Genomic DNA, 21,539 nt, shown 5'->3' with positions numbered 1-21,539 from the left:
GATTCAAGACAGTATTTTGATTTAGTCAAATATTTTAAAAACTTCTACCCCTCCCCCAAAAAAGGCTAAAACTTTCTAGTTTGCCAAATACCTTTAAAGGTTCAACCAAAGTTGCAACTTTTACTTCCCAGATTTTCAGAGCTACAAAGAAATTTGCTCTGTTGCATCATTCTCCCAGACTTAGTTCAACCACTATTATTTGTATTTTATTTTCTACTAACTAATCCCACACAAGATGGGATCCAAGGAAGAAGAGACAGACATTGTGAAAGCAAACAGGAAAACTGTCCTGTCATCCATCCAGATATTCTTCCAATTAGACAAAGCACAGACAAAATGGCAAAAGCTTAGTGCAGGGATGGCAGTTTATTTGTACTAAAAGGCACCAAATACCTCCATAAGGTCCAGTGCTAGGGATTTTACACATGCCACTGTGGATCATTTATTTAATAGTCACCAATTCTGATGAGCATTTAAGGGGGAGAGGGGGGAAAATTTCAGGAAACAAAGCATCAAAGCAGCAATTAATTAGTCATACAGCCCTTATGCAACAGCAAAAGTACCACATAGCAACTGCTACTTTGGCAAGCTTGCGGCGTATCTGAACACTGAAGAACAACTGTCTGCTTGCAGGCCTCAGACATTGGTAGATGGGATGATATGGAGAGCAGCAGCATTCATGGAAATAACATCCATGGCTCCCAGCAAGTGATTTGCAATCTGCTCCCTGCAGATTGCCCTACTTTACAACAGAAACATCAAAGTCTCTTGTCACAGCCATGACAAAAGTTCTCCAGTGGATGAAAAGTTCTAGCAAACATATGGATAAATGATGGGTCTTTATATCAGTGCAGTTAGCACCCAGAAATGAGCTGGGCCACAGATGCCTTTCTGACAGCAAAGCAACATTTTTCGCATCTAGAGGCTCTCAGACTTCTATCCATTTATTTTATCCATTATTTTTCTATTTTCATTTCCTTTTTCCACTTAAAAGTAGGCAAGAACATTTTGTTATGAACCACGCTGTTTGGAACAGGCTTTGAGTAACTCCACAGACATTGGTAAAAGCAATTTGCCATCAACTTGTAGGAGCTCCTGCTTAGGAGTCAAGGGAACTCTACATTCCACCCACCCCCTCCAAGTAGCAGCAACTTGCAGGACTGAAAACTGTACACTTGTAGGTGGCCAGATATTTATCACCGCATAGGAAACACTACAGAAATGCCAGCACTTCCAGAGCTGCATGTGCTTCTGAACAGCTTTTGTGGAAGACACCATTTTCAGGGAATCACACAGCAGGGCAAAGCAAGCTGCTGCTTTAAGGCATAAATCAAACTGTTTGTTAATGCTAGTTTTGCTTTCACCCACTTCCTCTAGTTCAGCCTGGCCTCAGTCCAAGTCAAAGGGCCTGATGCCCATCACTTTCAGTTCCCATTGTCTTAAAAGGAAGTTCCTGCATGGAAACTACCATCTAAGCCTACCTCTGACTAGTTTTTACACATTAGGTCCCTTCATGGATGCTTTTTTAGAAAGGTTTCTTGCTTCACAATGCAAGAAAACTTACTCCCTTTGGAAGCAGAATAAATTAACTAGGAATGGAAGGAGATGCGCCACCAAGGGTGTCCATATCAGCAGTCCGAGGGAGAAGCTAGCACACAGTATCAGAGCTCCCTGCATACTCACATCCCATGCAGGCAGGCCTTTTAGCATACCCTCTCCTCTTCAGGAAAGACACACACTTCTCTGATCTTACTCTACAAACACCTTTCCCAGCTAATCTTCATCTCTCTTTAAGCCTGACATGAGGGTAAGCTCATATGTAAACTTTGTATCTTGGCTATAGAAGGGTATAATGGAAAAAGGTGTTATGTCAATTTAAAGATAGAAACAACAGTCCAAAAGGATCAGGTTTTTTTCTTTACTCACTGTATGTTTTTAGAGAACTGCAGCCACACCACAGTACAACTGAATGACGCTTGGCAGTGGCACTGTAACAGCGCTGAGTATCAGAAAATACTCCATCCATGCTAGGGCTCAGCTAAAGCTTAGGAGACAGTAACTAAAAAGTTAAAATAAAAAGAGATAATTATCCCCTTACACTACAGGTAAGGACAACAGTCTCTGCTGACTGTGCTTAAAAGAAATGCAACTCCTACTGTTCTGTCCATATTTTATTCTCTGAATTCACATGCCTGGAAAAGAAAGAAATGAACCATTTTGCAAGTATATGAAGACGACTGAGTACAGCCTAGTTTTCCCCACTAAGTTTCATACAGGTTTCATTGCTTTAGATATAAAAGCTAAATATTCCAGAATCTCTAGTGTCACACCGACTTTGCATAACGTTACAAATTATCTGCACAGTCTACAAGTTCTTATGCTGTTGGCTGATCTTGATTTCTTCGAAGGCAGATGAAGAAATCAATACAAAACACATTAGCATCAAATCCCATGTTGAACTTCACTTTCCTCATCTCCCCATCCAGCTATCATGTCATCCCCCCCCCCCCCCCTCCAAAAAAAAAGGCAAGAAATTCAGATCCAAGACCGATTCAACAGCTAGAAGCTCATGGGCAATTGGTACATGTCAAAATAACTTAAATGAAGTTAACAGGATTTATCTCATGCATGTCTGGCTTGTAAACAGCTTGTTACTTCAGCCATATGCAGTTTTGTTTATTGTTTAGTCCTTCAGACTTTCTTTAATCAAGCCAGTCTATCAGAAACCTTTCAGTGGCCTACTACAGCTTTTAATGATTAAAGCTAGTGAGATAAAGAAATGCCTGTTTTCAGACAGAGCAGTGATCATTGATGCTTTTTGTAGTCTCTAGTATTAACTACTCACTTGAAGGAAAAAGCTGCAAGTTGCGAGGAAATTAAGTGTTTCCTGCTTAATTTGAGAAGCTGATGTCTGTATTGTGACCCGCAGATAAGTAGTGCATAAAAATAAAAATTCACTGACAAGCTTTAAACAAGTACTTCCCTGGTTTCCTGCCTGCTGAATAAGAGCTATTGTTTCTGTGTATAGACCTGGTTTATATCTTACAGCTCCTGTTTTAAATCACACTATGAAATCACAGAGTAAGAGCTGCCAAGTACTCCTGTACTACTTGATGAGTAAAACATATATTCCGAGTAATTCACCTCAGAGACAAACATCAGCATCACTTCTTCTCTAACTACTGGCATAACTTAATTGGTACCAAGGGGCTCTGCAAAAAGCCTTTGTTTTTTCCCTTCACCAGAAGTTAAAAGTACTATTGTATTACAGTGCCGGGCATGAAAAACAAACCCATCTTCACCATTCCCAGCATCTGTTACTATTCCAACACACCAACCTGAGTCACAATGGGATGCTGAAAAAGCTGCTAACCAGAATTAAAAGTGATCTCAATCCATCTTAATATCCTTATAAGTGAGTTTAAGTCCATATTGAAAACATTGAGAGCGCTTATACGTAACTGTTATATATACATTTTTAGTGATACTCATTTACATTCAACAGTGAAAGTTTCAAATGGTGAAAAATGCTCAAATGAATTAAAGATATCTTGTTCTGTAATTGTAAACTTCCTCCTTGTGAGAACAATAGATGTAACATTTGTTTAAAAGCAAGTTTTGATTAACTTGATACATTAAGACAGCATTGTCATCAAAAAGGTGCTTCAGTCTCTCCACTGTGCTTTCCTTTACACATTCATGTACTGACGTGACTGAAGTCAAACTGGGTTTTGATGTAGTACTGACTTTCAGTTACAGCAAGAAAATTTTCACTGGCTTCCTCTAGATTGGCCCTTCCTGTAAAACAGAAAGAACCATATCTAAAAAAAATAATCTATCTCTGCACCTCCTTTGCAATCCCTCTCAAAAAACTCTTTTCTGGCTTGAAATCTACATTCTATTATTCACACTTTCAAGGAAGGCTTTCATTTTCTATGCCTAAGAACTTGAGTCTGTAACACAAAATAGGGTATTAAAGACACCCGGTATAGCCAGAGAAGATCAGATCGTATTACTTTTTAAATTTCGTTACTTTGAAGCTTCAGCATAGCTTCCTTTAATGTAGACACAGTATGAAGTGCAGATGGGTAAAAAACTGGCCGGATGGCCGAGTCCAGAGAGTGATGGTGAACAGAGAGAAATCCAGTTTGCAACCAGTCGCCAGTGGGGTCCCCCAGGGCTCAGTAATGGGGCCAGTTCTGGTCAGTATCTTCATCAGTGACCTGGACGAGGGGCTGGAGCGCACCCCCAGTGGGTTTGCAGAGGACACGAGCTGGGGGCAGTGTGACCTGCTGGGGGGCAGGGGGCTCTGCAGGGGGTCTGGGCAGGCCGGGCCGAGGGGCCGAGGCCAGTTGTATGAGGCCCAACGGGGCTGAGTGCCGGGCCCTGCCCGTGGGTCACACCAGCCCCCCACAGCGCTGCGGGCTGGGGGCAGGGGGCTGGGAACTGCCCGGCGGGGAAGGGCCTGGGGGGGCTGGTCGGCAGCCGGCTGGGCATGAGCCCCCCGTGTGCCCAGGTGGCCACGGCGGCCAGCAGCGCCCTGGCCGGTGTCAGCAGCAGCGTGGCCAGCAGGGCCAGGCAGTGCCCGTCCCCCTGTGCTGGGCCCTGGTGCGGCCGCCCCTCGAGCCCTGGGGTCAGCGTTGGGCCCCTCACCCCCAGACAGACCCGGAGGGGCTGGAGCGTGTCCAGAGCCGGGCAGGGGCTGGGGAAGGGGCTGCGGCACAGCTCGGGGGGGCAGCTGATGGAACTGGGGGCGTTTAACCCAGAGAAAAGGGGGCTCAGGGGGGACCTTATCGCTCTCTACAGCTGCCTGGCAGGGGCTGTGGGCAGGTGGGGGTCGGTCTCTTCTCCCAGTAACAAACAACAGGACAGGAGGAAACAGCCTCAAGTTGTGCCAGGGAAGGTTTAGATTGGAGATTAGGAAAAATTTCTTTCACCAAAAGAGTTGTCAAGCATTGGAACAGGCTGCCCAGGGAAGCGGTTGAGCCCCCATCCCTGGAGGTGTTTAAAAGCTGTGTAGGTGTGGTGCTTAGGGACATGGTTCAGTGGTGGGCTTGGCAGTGTTAAATTTACCAGTTTTACCTTTAAAAAAGACCTGCTGATCTTGAAGGTCTTGTCCAACCTAAATGTTTCTACATGGCTTAGAGCAAAGTCTTGCATATGAATTTACTAAGCTATGAAATACTGACACATGTATGAAATCTAGGAAGTTAAATGCAATCAGAACCCATCTTCTGGAAACTGTGACACAACTGGCATGTATTAGTTCAAAAGAATCTGATGGAAGGACCAGGCTCAGTAACTTAAAGTACAAATTGTTCAGCATCATTGGGTCCACCAGCACATTAAGTCTCACATAGCCATCAGTTATCAAATTGAATTAGAAGATACCACATACATTCCCTTTTCCAAGACAACAGTTTATCACCAAGTATCCTTCAAATATTAGGAAATTTAAGGCATCCCCTCAGCAGTACTGCACTTAATGCACCACAAGTTCTCAGGCTACATTTTTTGTAATGCTGGTATGTGTGTTGAAGACAGGAATGCAGAGGTGCAAGACAAGGCTTCCCAAAGCTCAGAAAAGCTGCCTGACTCCAGACCCTCCCCGCTATACTACAAGATTATTTCTACTTGGGCAGAGAAGTAAGATGGCTCTTAAATGCCCAAAGTCCTTCCAATGGATTTGAATTGTGGTCACACAGCTACCTACAAAGAAGATATTCAGATAGTGGTGGTCTTCCTGCAGCCCTATTCATCCTACACATCATTCTCTCTGTCGAGTTCAATTTTGGATGGATTAATTTACACAAATCACAAACATCCTTTTAGCAAGCAAGCTACCAAAGCAGAAGTGAGAATAATCTTGCATACAGAAGTCACGCTAGTATATCAGCAGAGTTGAAAATGAGACCAACTTCCCCAATACAGATAAAATTTACTGATATAAAGATGTGGGTGATGGCAGTTTCTCCTTCAAGGGCCATCTGCTAATCTGTGCCAGCATGAGGTACCCTTATACCAGGGTAATTTCATTTACACGCTGGAGGAGTAGAGGGCTGAGAGGAATCAGTTACTTTTGAAGGGGAAGGGAGGAAAAAATGAAATAAATCACACCCCAAAGCTAAAATAGGAGTTGTTAAGGACACACAGAGGCCAGTATGGAAGCTAAGATCCTAGTCACACTCACACAGGCATTGCACGACTTATTTCTCAGCAGTCTAAACTCCAGCCCTGTCACAGGGATGTCTGGTAAACAGGAGGAAGTTCAATGTAAACGAGCATTGAGCTGAACTCTGACCCTGTTATTTCTCCAGTTTTTATGAAAGCAGTTTTACATATCCTTGCAATACCATAGTAAAGGCTGACGCTAAGCCCTCAAGCAACACTACAGGTTTATAGGCCCTCATGCCAAGAGGCTCCATTGAGACGTTGTGATTGCACATGAAAATTCTCAGCCTCTGAAATTCAGTTCTCCAACATGCAACATTAAAGTTACCTCTTGAACACTGTAAACAATTCATTAAGCACAGAATTTATGCAAGGAATCTATTTAGCCTTTTCAAAGTCTTCTTTTGTGGAAGTATTAAATATTTAAAGACTGTTTTTGAAGATATTTATAATATAAACAGATAAGATATTTCTTTGTGACAACATAATATTTTGCCATATTATAAAATAATTTTTGTATTGTATGGATTTATATAAAATTGTTTCAACTTATGATGAAAACCAAAGGGAGAAACAATAATTAAACCAGGAACTTTAGCTAAGTAAGACTCAGCAGCATGAACTGAAGCAGATGATTCATGCCATAAGCAATATAATGTAAGTAATTAAACTTCAACAATCCTGAGAGGTGGCAAAGTATCACCGCCCTTATTTAATATGTAATCATTGTATTTATGTTCCACTACAGAATCATTATATAATTTCAAGTTCCCAGACAAACACAGACAAGCCCAGACAAGGGCTTAAGAGTTTGCCTATCAGTTCTGGATGCTATGCTACTTGATAAAAAGCAGTCTTACGCCTTCCATGTGATTAGACCTCTTATGCTAACCCTGTGCCTTTCAAGTGCCAGGCAGCAGCATTCAGATCTTTAATGAATACAAAAAATAAACAAATACACACACATCTCCTACCACATTCAATAATAGTAGTAAGTCTTTGGACAGGGAAAGCAAGGATTTTCAAGGTCTGTGAACAGGACTCCTCTTTCCCGCAGCAGCCACTCAGCCAACATGATTTTGCTTGAAGTATGAGGGGAAGAAAATGCAGAAGACTGAAGGGAGCGAGATGTGTCAATGTTACAACAGGATGTTACTGCAACTCTCCCCTTCCTTCTTGCAACATCTGCCTACCTCCACAAATCCACAGATCTCAGGTACACAGCAGCTCTGCTGTTTTGCTGGCAGCTGGAGGGTACACAGGATGTCTCTATGATAGCTGAGATTAACTAGTTAAGACCACAGCCCAGAGAGGGGATGAGGACAGAGGTGTAACAGCACAGTGACAAAAGGTGGTTCAGACTACAGCACAGAATTAGTATCACTGATACTATGATAGCAATGTGTAACAACTGATGGGCCAGAACAATTAGGTGACACACTTAAGAGTTACAACACTACCGCAGGATCGATATCCCGGCCAACACTGACCACACATTGCTGAAGGTATCTGCAATGTGTTACCAAAATAAGGTTTAGGGCTATTAAAAGAGTTAATGGAGGGACCCAAATCTCCAATCACTACCCGAGTGATTGAAAAGCATTACCCAAAGATGCTTTCAAGACACAGGAATTCCATAATTTATGCAGGGAGACCACTGGAAGAGGAGCACTCCCAAACCACCAACACTGTTTGCAGAAAAATATAATCTCAGTGTGCAGGTTTCTCACTAAAATTGTTCCCAACCCATCTCTTACACCTCTAATGACACAGATCTTGACTTTAAAATTATTCCTTAGCTATTCAGGATAATCTTGCAAGGGTTATCTGTCATCTTCATGTCTGTTCTCTCTAAAAGCATAATCTTCCCATTTTGCTTGTTCCATTTTAAATTCACCTACAAATTTGAAACAGGAAATGTTCAATCCACATATCATCCAAGACACCTGTGAATTAAAGAGCTGCTCCTTCCCCACTCCCTGTGTGGACAAGGGCATGAAATTCAGATGCAGGCTACAAGCCTGATTCTAATCAAACCAAAGGAATACTAGTAAAGCTTCCTCTCCCCTTATTACACCTCCCAGCAAAAGGTACCATTACCTCCCCCAGCACAGGTGAAGATGCAGACGCTCCCTGACACCTACAAAGGAACTGTTCACTGTTTTTGTGAAAATATTGCAGCCAATATTGCGGAGGTCTCTGTTCTGCCCACGGGCTATGGATTTTGCCAACAAGTTGCACGGAGAATTGTTGGAGCAGTCAGGAAAACGAAGCCCAGGATAGCAACAGAAATCTATTCCATATTTAAGACAAACAAAGTCACAGAACCGCTATTTGCAAATACCTTCAGGGTACAGCTGAGTCCCCTCGCGGCCAACATGCTGTGCAGGCTGGTTTCGAACAGATTTTAGTACTAGAATATGGTGTATAGGTGTGACTGAGCAGGCTGCTTGTTACCTTACATAGCCGCAATAGTCAATAAAACTCACATAAGCGGAATATTCAAGACTTGGAACATTTTACCGAAGAGACCGAGCATCGGAACACCTGTAAATCTACAAAAGCATACAGGCTGCAGCTGAATAAGGCTTATCACAGGAAAAAAGCTCCATGAAGCCCCACGGAAGCTCCCTGCCCGAGCCCGGCTCGGACCCCCGGCCCCCCAGAGCCGGCCGCGCTGCGGGCACGCTGCCTAGTGCCAGCCCCCGCGCCGGCGGGGCCCCCGGGCGGGCTTCCCCTCGCCCCGGCTGGCAGCAGTAGCCCCCTGCCCAGCACCGCTCGGAGGGGAGCATCCCCCTCAAACGGCTCGGCGGGCGGGAGCGCTGCCCGCAGCCGCGGCGGGCTCCTACCTGCTGCGTGAGGTAGCGTGTGAGGTAGGGGGCGACTGGCGGCGCGGCGCCCCGGCGGCAGGGAGAGGCGCCGGGCGCCCGGAGGAGCAGGAGAACCAGTAGGAGTCGCAGCATGGCTGAAAGAAACGGAATCCACCCGCCGCCCCGCCGCTTTATAGCGCCCCCGCGCCCCCCGGCCCGGGGGCTGCCCCGAGCCGGTCCCGCGGGGAGCGGCGGGCGGCGGGACCCAGCGGCGGGGGCGGTGCCGCGCCTGCGCACTACCGCAAGGCCGCTGGGAGACTCATTCCACCGGGGCGGGGTTACCCGCAGGCGTGGAGGGGCGGGCATTAAGCAGTGGGGCTTTGCGATTGGCTGTGGAGGGGAGGGTAGCTCGCGCACGCTTCCGCGGTTGGCCGCGGCGACTCTGGTTACGGGTTTGGGCCGCGCGGCGTCTTGTAAAGCGACAGCGACTGGCTACTTGAAGCACGTGATCCGCCCCTCTCGCTTCTACGCTCCGCAGGAGGGGAGCGTGAGAACGAGGCTGGCATCCTCGCTTTGTTATTGGGCAAGTGGGGCGGGCCTGCCTCCGGGCTGCGTCACGATTGGCGGAGCGCCGTCTCGTCCCCGCCCCCGGCAGCGGCCCTTAGCGTCACGCACTGTCTCCTTCTCAGGGCCAGGGCCGTGCCGGGCGGCTCTTCCCCGGGGCCGGTGCTGAGGCGATGGCGGCACGGCCCCCGTAACCACCCTGCGGCGTTGCCCTCCCGTGCTGGCCTGAGGGCACCGAGGGGCGGCGGCGCCGCTGCCAGCTGCCTCTTCCCGTGCCTGGGGGACAGCGCTTCAGCGCGGTCCCTGGGGCCAGCAGGCGGAAGCTCGAGTTGGTGGCGGATAACGGCGTTGCAACGGTAAGAATGATCGTAATTCGGTAACTGAAGCGTTTTCTGGGTGTTGAGTAAGGCTTGAAGCGGCCGGGACGAGTGACGGGGGCGGGGTGAAACGGGGCAGCTCGTACCGGCCCTCAGCCGCCCTGTGCGGTGCCCGCGGCCGGTGCGCGGCGTGGGCCTGCGGGGGCGGCGGGGGGGTTAAGGGGCGCAGATTGCAGCGTGAGAGCTCTTAATAACTCTTCTTGGGTGAAGTTTGGGGGGATTGCTAATAAAATCGGGTTTAAGGCGCTGAGCCCCCGCGAGAGGGCAGCAGGCACCGACAGAAATCTGGGTGAGGCTGCGGGGCTGCTGCAGGGCGGCGCTCCTGGGCGGGGGGGGGGGGGGGGGGGGGGGGTGCTGTGTGATCGCAGAGGTTTGGGTTGGTAATTAAAAAAATAAAGTAAAACAGATCTACTTGTACAGCATTTTTTTTTTCAACTTGTGCCCAGATAACGAGTAGTGTGTTTCTACTAAGGAGAAACAGAGGTGTAGATCTTCAGCCTGCTCTAAAGCAAGCTCTTCCCCAAACCTGTGGTAATACATACATGCTATGCTTTATTTCCCAAAGGAATACTTGGAAGTGTTCGCTGTGTTTTCTGGGGTTTGAGGTTTCTTCAAATGTCTTTAAAAAGTGTAACTAACAGTCTGAGTTGGAAACCAACTGGAATGTGAAGCACATGCCGGTATCTCCAAGTCCACCTTCTTGGGCAATAACAAAATCAGGCTTAATTTTATTACTTCTGTATATTAGTATGTTTACCATGTACTTTTTAATGATATCTTGTACCGTAACTAAAAAAAAATAGTTGTTTTGGCACAAATTGAAGGCATGCAGCATTTAATATATTCGGTCTAATGAGTGTCAATAAGTGTTTTGAAAGGATAATTATTTACTTATTTATTTTTTCATTTTGGTTAGCTCCCCAGTAAAGCTGTTACCTTTTCCTGCCTCTGGTTTCCTGGCCTTTCTGCCATAGTGAATACTGGGATATCTGGGTGGGTTTTTTCTGGTGGTTTGTTTGTTTGTTTGTTTTTTAACCCTTAACTACTCAGAGTAGTAAGTTTAGTTACTCACATGTTTCTAGTACTCATGTTATGGATCTTGTTTTTACCAGAATGCTGAGAGCGGTGCACCTAAGGTCAACCAGATAACCTGTAAGTTGAACTTTTTTTTTGGTAGCAAAATATGAACAAAACATTATTGTTGAATGTTTTTTAACATGTAAAAGCCATACTTGAGTCTCCTTTAGGTCTTTGGCCTTTTGCCTCCCCAAGGGTCTTCTGAGATGAAGATGTGAAATTCACTTCCTATTCTGAGTTTATTCTGCAGCATACATTGAAAAGAGATGTATATTTAGCTATTACTGTGATGAAAGTGCTTTTGCAAAGAAGGATTTATAAGGTGTCCTTTAATTCAGCTTTAGAGAACATTTGTTATTTAAGTTGGAAATCTATTATTTTAGGTATTTTAGGGTATTTTTTTCTACATGTTTCTAGCATCTGCTGAGAAAAAAGTTAACTTTCTAAAATAGGGGAAGTTTCCCAAAACCTGATATTTTGGACAGTATAGTGATAAGAAAGGCAAGAGAATATAGTTGCTATTGCGAGCCCTTTTGATATTTTCTGGACATCCTGTCCTTTCAAAGTCATTGGTATTGAAGGCTTTTGCAGAATTACACATGTAAAATCATTTCAGTTTTTAACACCATGTTGTGACATCATTCTAAGTTAAGGACAAAAATCAAAACCTCATTTGCTGCAGTACTGTGTTTTAAGGTTATTTCTAATAAAGACTCCCTAAATACAAGTGGGAATGTGCATGATTTATCTGCAGTGGTGTGCAGATATCACGAGCACTTCCTTATTACATATCTTCGTCTTTTTTTCTTTTTAAAGACTTAATTAAGGGTAATAATGGATGGGATGTTGCCACAGTTGGGCTACCATTTTCAAACAGAGATCATCGTTTCCAGAGGGCTGCCTTTCAAAATGTTTAAACAACCCAACTAAAAGCAGTTAATATTAACATCTCATGAAATGAGAACTCTTTGAACCATTTTGACTTACTTGTTTCAGGTGATGCTGTGAACGCATGAATAGTGTGAGAGGACTCTTGGCTGCCTCTGTAATTTCTGTCTACAACTCCAGCTTCATCTATCCTGCCTGTCAAAACTGCTTTTCTAGGCTGATACTGAATTCCAGGAGGTATGCCCTGTTTTGGGGATCATTAATTGTAGCTCTCAGAGGCCTTGGGAGTCTCTGTTAGCTGAACACAAGTTAAAACAAATTAGTGAAAATCTGGCCATTGTAGAAATAAGTGCTAATTTCAGATATTTATATTACTTATTACTATTTAGATCTCTTTATATTCCAGTAGCAGCTTGGAGGTCATCATGGATCAAGAGTTCTGTTTCGTTCAGTGCCATGCAATGTTGAAGGGCAGTTTAGGACAATAAATGATTTGTGTAATAGCTTCCAAGTGTATCCCTTGCAGTCTATCCAGTTCTTCAGTGCTGTTCCTAAAGTGAAAAGCATTGACTGAAAGGCCATCCAAATAGAATCTTTTATTTTCTCCATTTTTTCTCATTCTATATGTGAAATGCATCAGATAGTCTTGTATGATTCTTCCACTTACTGTGTGTCCAGAAACACATGGGCTTTCCTTTTTAATCCCACTGTTAGGTGAAATCTGTGACGCAGAAGAACAGTAAATCAATGAATGTCAGCACTAAACAGAAGGAGCTGACTTTGTAAAGCAAGAATATCTGTTGCTTCAAATGCTGAAGTAGAAGATAACAGTGCTGTTTCCTGATGATTTTTTAAATGTAGGTATTATACTAAAGCTGCAGGAAACAAAATCCCAAACCAGAATGAAACGTGAAAAATGGGGGTGTAGGGAATTCAAAATTACTCCCCAACAGGCCAGTCAAAGCCCACTGTCGCTCTCCAACTTCACAACAGGCTAGCATTTAATAAGTCAGTAAAAGAAGCCAGAGGGATTCTGTCATGATACAGACACCTTGCTGAGCCTGTGGTAAGATTAATGCCTCAAGGAATAAAGAACAAGAAAGAACCTTATAGTTGGAATGGAATGGAATATTTGATATGTTATTGTAATAATACTTACAGCTGCAGATAAGTTCTTACCTCAGCAGTGATTAACAGAAGTTTGCATATACAATCTTTTTTTATCCTTTTACTGTCTTTTGTCAGGTTTCACTGTGTAAAATGTGGCTGCACAGGTGAAGCTAAAGATGCAAGCTACAGGTATAGATTGTCCCTAAAGATTGCTGACACTAATGATTTGTTTGACATTACTGTGTTTGGAAGTTGCTTAGATCCATTCTTTGGGGTCACCGCAAAAACTCTACAAAGGTAAGGAATGGATTCTTTCTAACTATTTAACTGTTGCTTTTTCTTCAGCCTAAAAAAAAGTGAGATGATTGGGAAGAAGCTGCCAAAGTGCTCCCTTCCAGCATTTCCTTGGTACTCATTACCTTGAGAAAATGCTGAAGTTTGGTTTCTTCCTGGAATCTTGAAATTTTAAGATTAATTACTTCTACGTAGTAGAAGAGATCCTTCACTTGTCCATTTGAGGCAGCTACTACCTGCTAAGTGAGCTTCACAGTGTGGTTGGTTGGGCGTCTTTGTTGCATTCTTCCTCCTTTGAGATGTTTGAATTTCCTTTATCTAATGTCAGATTACTAAGTAAGTTAGCTTTTCCAGAGATTTAGACATATTTTTTCCTCAAGATTTAGAAGAAGACTCTTAAGCAAAAGCTGGAGCCGCCTTTGCATTGTTTGGGGTTTTTTTAACAGTTTGCTTTTTTAAAAAACTTGCACCTTATGATTTTTCATCAATATGATCAGATTTTCCTTTAGAAAGGAGGGATTTCTAAGAAAGCCTGTTGGTCCTCAGAGCCTGACTACCCACACTGTAAGCTTCAGACTTTCTTATATGTGAAACTGCTAGGATGGGATATTCAGATACATCCACTTCTTTCTCTATTCTGTTATTTTCCAATACCTTGTGTTGTCACTGGGTCAAAGATGAACACTTTTAAAATCCCATATTAGCAGTATTAATAACACTCATGGCAGGCATTCTACACTGGACTGCATACTTCTATCCACTGTGACAGAGTTATTTGCATGTCTTAATATGGATACTGCTGTCGCTGTAAAGGTGCGGGCAGAAAGGATATGTAAGCAATAGCACCATATTGACAGCATTATATAGTCATCATGTTGATATAAAAACGACAGCCATGCATGGAACTGAAAGTTGTGTGTATATTAACCTTGTTCAGAGCAATTGTTTTGTTTACTTCTGTTTCACTAACGAATGAAGTGAACTAAACAATTGAATTTGTAGGTTCATGGTTTCCTGTTTTCATTTTACATTTAGTTTAAGCTACCACAATATCTTCTCTTTAGCGTGTGTCCTACCTGTATGACAGCTAAAATGCTATGTAAGGCTTCCTCTGTTGGTCCAATGCTTTTATATGTTTTACTCAAGGTATATTCAAGACTTCAATCAGCTGTCAGGAGAAACAAACACAGATGCATCTCCAGGAGCGTTAGTTCAAGCAGTGGAAACTTGTTTCATTGGAAAAAGGTTTATATTTGGATTGAAGGTAATTTCTAATGTACATTACTCTCTTATAATGAGTTTTTTCATTAGCTTGTAGCCAGTTGGGGGCATAGACTGAGTTATCAAAGCATCAGGTACAGTATCTTTTGGGAATTTGAGAAAATTTAGGGCTAGGACATGGGAAGGATTCTACTCCTCTTCCCCCAGACACCTGTGTTATTTTAAATGAGTCACATCCAAAAGTCATCTTGAGTGGCAGTAGTCAGCTTGACAGCTTGTCAGGGCTGCTTTTCAGAGAGCTTGAGCAGTGCCAGCTCTTGTGCATATCAGTAACAGCTTGGAGTCTGTTAAAAAACCATGTACAGTTCAAGCAAGAAACAGACTGTCTCTTCAAGCACTGCCCTACCTTGCCTATGCTGCATAGTCTCCTGGTGCCTGAAATGTCAGGAGAAACACATCTCCTTGCAGCATTTTGATATTTCTGGATTTAAGAGCACGTTTAAAAATGTTGATACAGTACAGCTGTTTAGCATATGCATCTGCAGCTCTTTTATGTGTTTAACAGACTTTGGAATATTAGTTCTTAGTAATATTTCCATAGAAACAGCCTTCTGAGTTCTCTTCACCTGGTGCTTGTGTGAGTCAATCATGTTATGAAGTCTGTGAACTAAATCCTACCTGGCAGGTGGTTTTCCTCTCCCACGGGCACCATGAGGTTTGTGTCTGAGCTCAGGTTTTCCTGATGCACAGCATCTTAAGTAATGAAAATTAGAGGACTTCATGCATTAACTTTACTGAGCTGGAACCATTCACCAGGTCTCCAGGTCTGATACCTTTACAAATACAAGTAATCTTACATATCAACAGCCTTGTGGCTGTTCCTGCATCCACAAGGACTGAACACACATTCGAAGAGCATTTGTTCAGCTTACGGTTGCACTCTCTCACTTAAAACTCAGAATCAACATAGGTTTTAAGACCTACATAGAAGGGTATTGTCCTTGGCTCACAGCCTTCAACCTCAGCCTTTGCATAGGCTCAGGGAGTAGGAGAGTAGTTGAATTTCAAGATGGCTGTGTTCGCTTTTTGGCCTCTCTGGCATTGCCACACCTTGAGGGGGAGGTGAAAGTGGTTTTTATCCACTTCTCAAAACATTAGGTAATTCCCTCTGCTATTTAATGTCATTTTTTTATCTCTAACTTGAGGAAAGCAGGTTTTATAAAGAATTTGAGCTGAAGCTTCTTTGAAACACTACTCTCCAAATAAATCTAAGAAGATAAAGGTTGTAGCTTATTTCTCTCTCACAGAGGTAGGGCATAGAAAATATGCTGGCTTGATAACTGAGCTGCCAAGTCAGGTAGATACCTGGTACCAGAGTGCTTTGCTTCAAGTACTGCCCAGTTCCTCCTAGATAAAAGCACTGGCCTTAGGCAACTAGCCAATTGCACAGAATTGCACTGGAGGAAGCCCGGAAGCACCCAGTGCCCTAAAGGGAGGATTTTCTGTGAAGTCCTTTCTTGGAATTCTTGGTTGTTTTTCCAGCTCCAGAACTCTGCATAATTGCAACAAGCAAAGAACCTCTCACTGTGATGCCCTTTGTAGCCCTTGCCAGTGCTTATTTCCCAGGGAGTACTGCTTTGTGACAGGCTGTTTTGTATTCTCTTCCCTGCAGAACCCACCAAAAAGTGAGAACTAAATTTAAGCCTGACTTAAAAGACATGTGTTAATTTTTTTTCCTATTACAAAACAAAGCATTGTACTAAGTTGTTGGTTTTTTTCTTTTTCTCCCCAGCATTGTGCAAGGGAAGATGGAGGGCATTCTGCTGCCAGCAGCATCTTGCAAAACCGTTCCAGGATTAATAGAAGTACAAAAAACCTTACAGCTTGCCAGATCTTCTTGCCAAACGCTGCTGTTACTGGCTTTACTGTTATCACCTACTTCCATCGGCTCCTGCAGTCGGCAAAATTCAAGAACTGTAATAACAGCTCATATTTACCTGATGCATCATCGGCTCCAATAGATGAACCTGTCAGTGAGCTCAGCAACTTGTCTAGCCTGAGCAGAAGCTCCTGTTTTGTTCAGTCTAGTGGCAGAGAAAGTTTTTTAGGGTTCTGGCAGCAGTCCTTCAGCCTGAATTCATCTGTTGCTTGGGTAACAGTGGAAGACTTTCCCACTCTAGAAGTGGGAAAGCTAGTGAGTGAACAGCATGAACAAGAGGGGAGGCCTGTCTCTGCAGAATCGTGCAGTGTAAGCCTCAACAGTCAAACTCTTTGGGATTCACAGTTTTGCAGGTCTTTTGTGAAGGAAGGGGATAAAGAGGAGGATAATGAATTGCGTTCACAGCCTAGTCGGACTGACAGTACCTCTGCAACCGATAAATTAGAGAGAGTATGCTCTTCAGAGGCTGAGTGTTCACATGGGAACAGTTCCAGGTTGTTACAACATCCCTTGGAACTTGGGGTAAAAAGCGTTTACCCAAAGGCTAATAGTAGAAATTATTCTTACCCAGAAAAATCCCACAACTCCCTTTTTTACAAGAGAGATGTCTCAGCTTCTAATCACATAAATGTCACTGAAGTGTCTCAGATGGACTCTATGCTTTGGGATGAGTTCCCATTCTCAGAAAGCCTAAATGAATTTTTAGCCAAAATAGAAGATGGTAAGAGTTTTGCAACATCACCCAGCCTTGATGCAGGCAAACGTGCCCTTCTTGAAAGTCACAAGTTGGGGGTAAATCATAGCAAATCATATCCTAGGCACACCCTAGTAGCTGGTGATTTGCATGAAGCAAGTATCTCAGGGAGGTTCTTGCCACCAGCAGAGAATGATAGTTGGGAGAACATCTTGTTTGCTTGTCTTCAGTCAAATGCAAATCCTCCGAGTGACGAAGTGTCACAATGTGAGTCTTCCTCTAAAGTTTTATCTTCAGCTGACAAGGAATGTGGAGCATCTTGCTTTATACCTAACCCTCATCTACCTGTTCTGTCGCAGCCCTTGCCAGTTACATCAGAGCTTTCTGTTTCTGAGAGCAAATATGTGCAATCCAGGGATGCAAATACTGGCATTTCAAAGTCAGCTTGGTCTTTTATTAGTCTGCAGTGTACTGCTGAACATGGAGAAACCTCCTCTTTAAAAAGGAGCAAGGCGGCTACCTGCGTGCATTCTGCACATGATAGCTGTTCAGCTGGTTGTGAAAATAAAGAAAATTATTCTTCTGCGCCAAGCCAAAGAACAGATCTTACATTCTCAGGGGGGTGGGACTGTGATCCAGCAACTCCCAACAATACGAGAAGGATGTATGAAAGAGAATTAAAACCATTGACAGAACTGCCAGAAAATACCTTCAAAAGTGTTAATAGGAGAGAGGTGCTGTGGAACAGGATCTTCCCTGAAGGCAGCTACAATGCTTCTGCTGATCTCTTTGATGCAAGTGCAAAAGAGGTAGCAAAACCTGTGGAATTCTTAAATAAATCATGTAATTCTTTAATACAAGAAGATATTTTGACAGAAAAGGTCGCAGCTCCTGAATGGGTGCTTTATCCTGGAGTTGTTCCCTGTAACAGTTCAAACCCGAGCTCATCCCTGCACAGGTTCTCTCCTGCTTTTAGTAAGCACAGTACACCAGTAACTTACTCCTTCTGTGATTCAGAATGCAATTCAGTCAGCTCTCAAGACTTTGTTCCTTATTCGCAATCAACTCCTGTAACAAAACATTTCCCAAAACTGTGGCCTCTTGGGGAAAGAAGCTCTTTTACAACTATCTTCACCCCTAAAAATCCCACCAAAATTCATTCCAAGCGATCCAGGTCCTCCTTTCAAAACACTCTGTTGCAGCAGCTTACTGGCAGGTTAGTGAAACGTCCAAGGCTGAGTAACGGGGAAGACCAAGAAAGTACTAGCTCTGTTTCACAGCAGTTCCGCAACAGCCAGCCACCTGGCAGCTCTGAGGAGTGGATCCCTCCATCTGCAAAGAAAAGGTGGAAAGCAACTACATCCTTAAACTTAGAAGCTGTTAGCTGGACTGCTGACTTGCAATCGACCTGTGAGCACAGTGGCAGCAACCAGACTTCTGAAAGCAAAGAGAACAGTGAAAATGATGCATGCTTCCAGAATGAGAGATTAAACCCTGGGGACACAGCCAGGATTCTGACAACTCCTGTATCTGCAGGTGTCACCAAGGCCTTGTTTTTAAACAATGCAGTCCTGGGAACTTGTTCCCCTTCGGAAGGCAAGAATCCCCTCTCCTGGGCAAATTATTCAGGAGGTATATTGGAAGGGGCAACTGGCTGGTCTCCTGAGTTGTTCTTCCAAGCACAGACTCCTTTTTCCAATAAGCCAAAATACTAAACAAAGGTATTTCTGTGCTGTGTTTTTTTAATTATTTTTAAGACTTTTGGGAAGGAGCCAGTAAAAGAAAAGAGCTATTTAACAATTAAATTGTTTATAGACCTGTTGGCATATGCCTTCCTCAGATGAGCTGTGTTTATTTGCAGATCTTTGTACCACACCAACAGGGGAAAACAGAATTTGCAGTTACTGTATTTTATTGTAAATTAACTCTGGAACGTGCAATAAAGACTTTTACAGAAGTGGGAGTTTTTAGTAGATCTCACTTTATCAAGTACAGGTAGGTGAAGTGTTTTAGCATTCAGTGTTGCCTTTTCATCACAAGAAGGCCTGGAGTCTGTGCCCACTCCAGATTCTTGCCTGCTAACTTTCTGGGGAGAAGGGCCAGGTTTTCATCAAAGAATTTCAATTACCGTATGGGCGCCTCGTATTTGAGCCCACTTGGGATCCTATGAAGCACTGAGGTGGGTAGAGAGGACCATCCTGAGCGGTTGGCAGCAGCTCCCAGTTTTCCAGTGGGTTTTTTCAAGGTTGCTAGTGGCAGACGCCTGGCAGTGTCTCTGCTCATCCTTTCTTTGAGGTCTTCCATATCCCCCATGCAGAACCGCTGCATTTGGGATCATTGACAAGAGAATTGGAGCTGCTGCTGCAGGCTTGTAGCTCAAGTCCTGCAGAAGGATGTGGGAACCTGATGGCTCAGGATCTCATCAGCCTGAAAATGCTGACTTGTAAAACCAGAAGCAGTCCTAAAATTGTCTGCTGTGATATTTATTTTTTTTCTGAGTCATAGGATGCATATGTACCATGTACATCATGACTGGTGACAAGGAGAGTTTACTTCATTCATTCTCTGCTATGAGATAGACATTACTGCAGTTCTGCGTTTGAGGCCTCGCTTCATTTCTAACGCACCTGCTTAAGCCCCAGACTCAGTGTTCAGAAGAGTTTGGCGTCTCTGCGTGCAAGAACAACTTGTATCCATACTGACAACTAAAGCACTTCCAGGTTACAAAGACACCATCTCTGCCTTTGGTAATCTCAGAGGCAGAAGTTGCTGGAAGTTAGAAGAGTATTGTGGGAATGTATGCTTTTGTGCTTCTCTTGTTCCTGTGTATTTTCCTTAGTATATTTTGTTGGTCACTGTTGGGAGACAGGGCTACAAGGGCTTCTTGTGTGACTCGTTAGGCCTCTCCAACCTTACGTTCTCATGGTCAGACGGTGGGTACCTCAGTGGGGCGCGCACACAAACCAGCGTGGGCAGGCAGGGGCCAGCTAGGAATGGAAGCCACTTTTAGTTTTGGCATTTGAGCTGTACTCTTTGTGTGCCTTCATATCTTGTCTATAAAATAGTTATTATGTACCTGCTCATGATTCTCAGGACACTCAGGGAAGTATGAGGGCATTTACTCTCACCACCTTGTCCCTTCTCTGCTATTTTTAGCATGGATCACCCTTACAGAACATACAGGCAAAACCTTTTCAGTTTCTTGGTCTCTACCCTAAGTTCTGCACTTCCTAATGAAATGCATTTCTCATAGAGGGCTGGGAGGGCGAAGAGCATTTGAAATCAAACAAACTTCTGCAGCCAAGTAGGATATTGATGAGATACAGCCTCTCCTACCAAGGGTACAAGTGTGCCGAGGCTGCAGGCATTCCTGCAGGCTGACCAAAGGAAACAGTTCCTCGTGGCTACACAGCAAGGCTGCACATGTAAACGCACATGTAAATTCACACGTGAATTTACAAAGAAGTTTTCCATAGCAGTCAGCATTTGTTCGTGGGGTTTTTTTTCACTGCTTACGGTTGAGGCACAGGGTCAAAGACTTGCCCAGCATGAAGAGGTCGTGGAACCAAACTGTATATCACCAAAGGATGATAGATAGATGAAAGATTAACCAGCAAAACACCTTTCCTCCTTGCTGTCCTGACCAGCAAGATACTCCAGCACAAGCCAAAATTTCTTCCTGGTGTTTAAGGATGCTGCAACGGCAGGTGGAGGTGGCAAGAGCCTCAAGGTTTCTTCTCACAGACCCAAGCCTTGATCTCTGTGGTCCCTGGATCCTAGACATAAACAGAAGGAAAAAAGGAACATCCAGTTATAGCAAAAAAAAAAAAAAAAAAAAAAAAAAGGGGGGGGTGGGGGAAGGGGGGGAGTGGGGAGAAGTAGAATTAAACAATAATTTGATGACCAAAGTAACTTCAAGCGTTGTACCTGTGAGTGGAGTCACTTGTGGCAATGCTGCGCTGTAAGGGATACACAGAGCCTCTTGGCACAGCCAAAGGGATGTGATGGCAATAGAAAAAAAAAAACCAAAACATACAGACTTTATAAGCTGTTGATGACTTGCCCAGCTGAGCTTTAGCCCTGCACCTGAGCAAATCAGAGCAGCGGCACTGCACCAGGGTTGCTTCAGTCAGGAGAGTGCCAGGCTCTAGGGTGAGCCCAAGTGAAAAAGCCTGTGTGTGCGCCTGCATCTAGCAATGCTATGCTGCTTCAAGAGATTTTAGTTATTGCAAATAAAATCCTACTTGATGAATCTATGTTAGGGGCAGATGGAAAAGGAGTAAAAAAAAAAAAAAAAAAAAAAAAATGTAGCCTGCCTGGAAATGGTAAGTCTGCATTTATAGCTCCTGTAGAAGAAACAAAGGGAAAGACAGCATTACTTATACCCAAATCAC

At 43.9% G+C, this 21,539-nt stretch overlaps 2 protein-coding genes across 3 annotated transcripts in view; one reads left to right on the top strand and one right to left on the bottom strand.

Annotated features, from left to right (window-relative positions):
* The window catches only part of LOC121083183 (prolylcarboxypeptidase), a 34,386-nt gene extending 25,178 nt beyond the window's left edge, over positions 1-9,208 (bottom strand). Inside the window, exon 1 of one of the 2 annotated variants that reach the window (XM_040583287.1) lies at positions 9,021-9,208. In XM_040583287.1, the coding sequence (XP_040439221.1) occupies positions 9,021-9,134 (114 nt within the window). In that variant the 5' untranslated portion in view covers positions 9,135-9,208. Of the gene's footprint in view, positions 1-3,627; positions 3,773-9,020 lie in introns of those variants that run through there. The other variant, XM_040583288.1, reaches the window with a different exon arrangement.
* Positions 9,209-9,609: 401 nt separating this feature from the next.
* On the top strand, positions 9,610-20,862 carry DDIAS (DNA damage induced apoptosis suppressor). Its single transcript, XM_040583290.1, is given in 8 exon segments — positions 9,610-9,901; positions 11,035-11,074; positions 11,996-12,124; positions 13,133-13,294; positions 14,438-14,555; positions 16,305-18,777; positions 19,441-19,503; positions 19,506-20,862. Coding segments are annotated over 6 exon segments (2,976 nt in total). The 5' UTR covers positions 9,610-9,901; positions 11,035-11,074; positions 11,996-12,011; the 3' UTR covers positions 19,553-20,862.
* Positions 20,863-21,539: the final 677 nt, after the last annotated feature.

Source organism: Falco naumanni, chromosome 2, assembly GCF_017639655.2.
Source record: "Falco naumanni isolate bFalNau1 chromosome 2, bFalNau1.pat, whole genome shotgun sequence".
In the NCBI taxonomy this organism is placed as follows: Eukaryota; Metazoa; Chordata; class Aves; order Falconiformes; family Falconidae; genus Falco; species Falco naumanni.
This window is presented reverse-complemented; position numbering and strand designations above follow the sequence as displayed.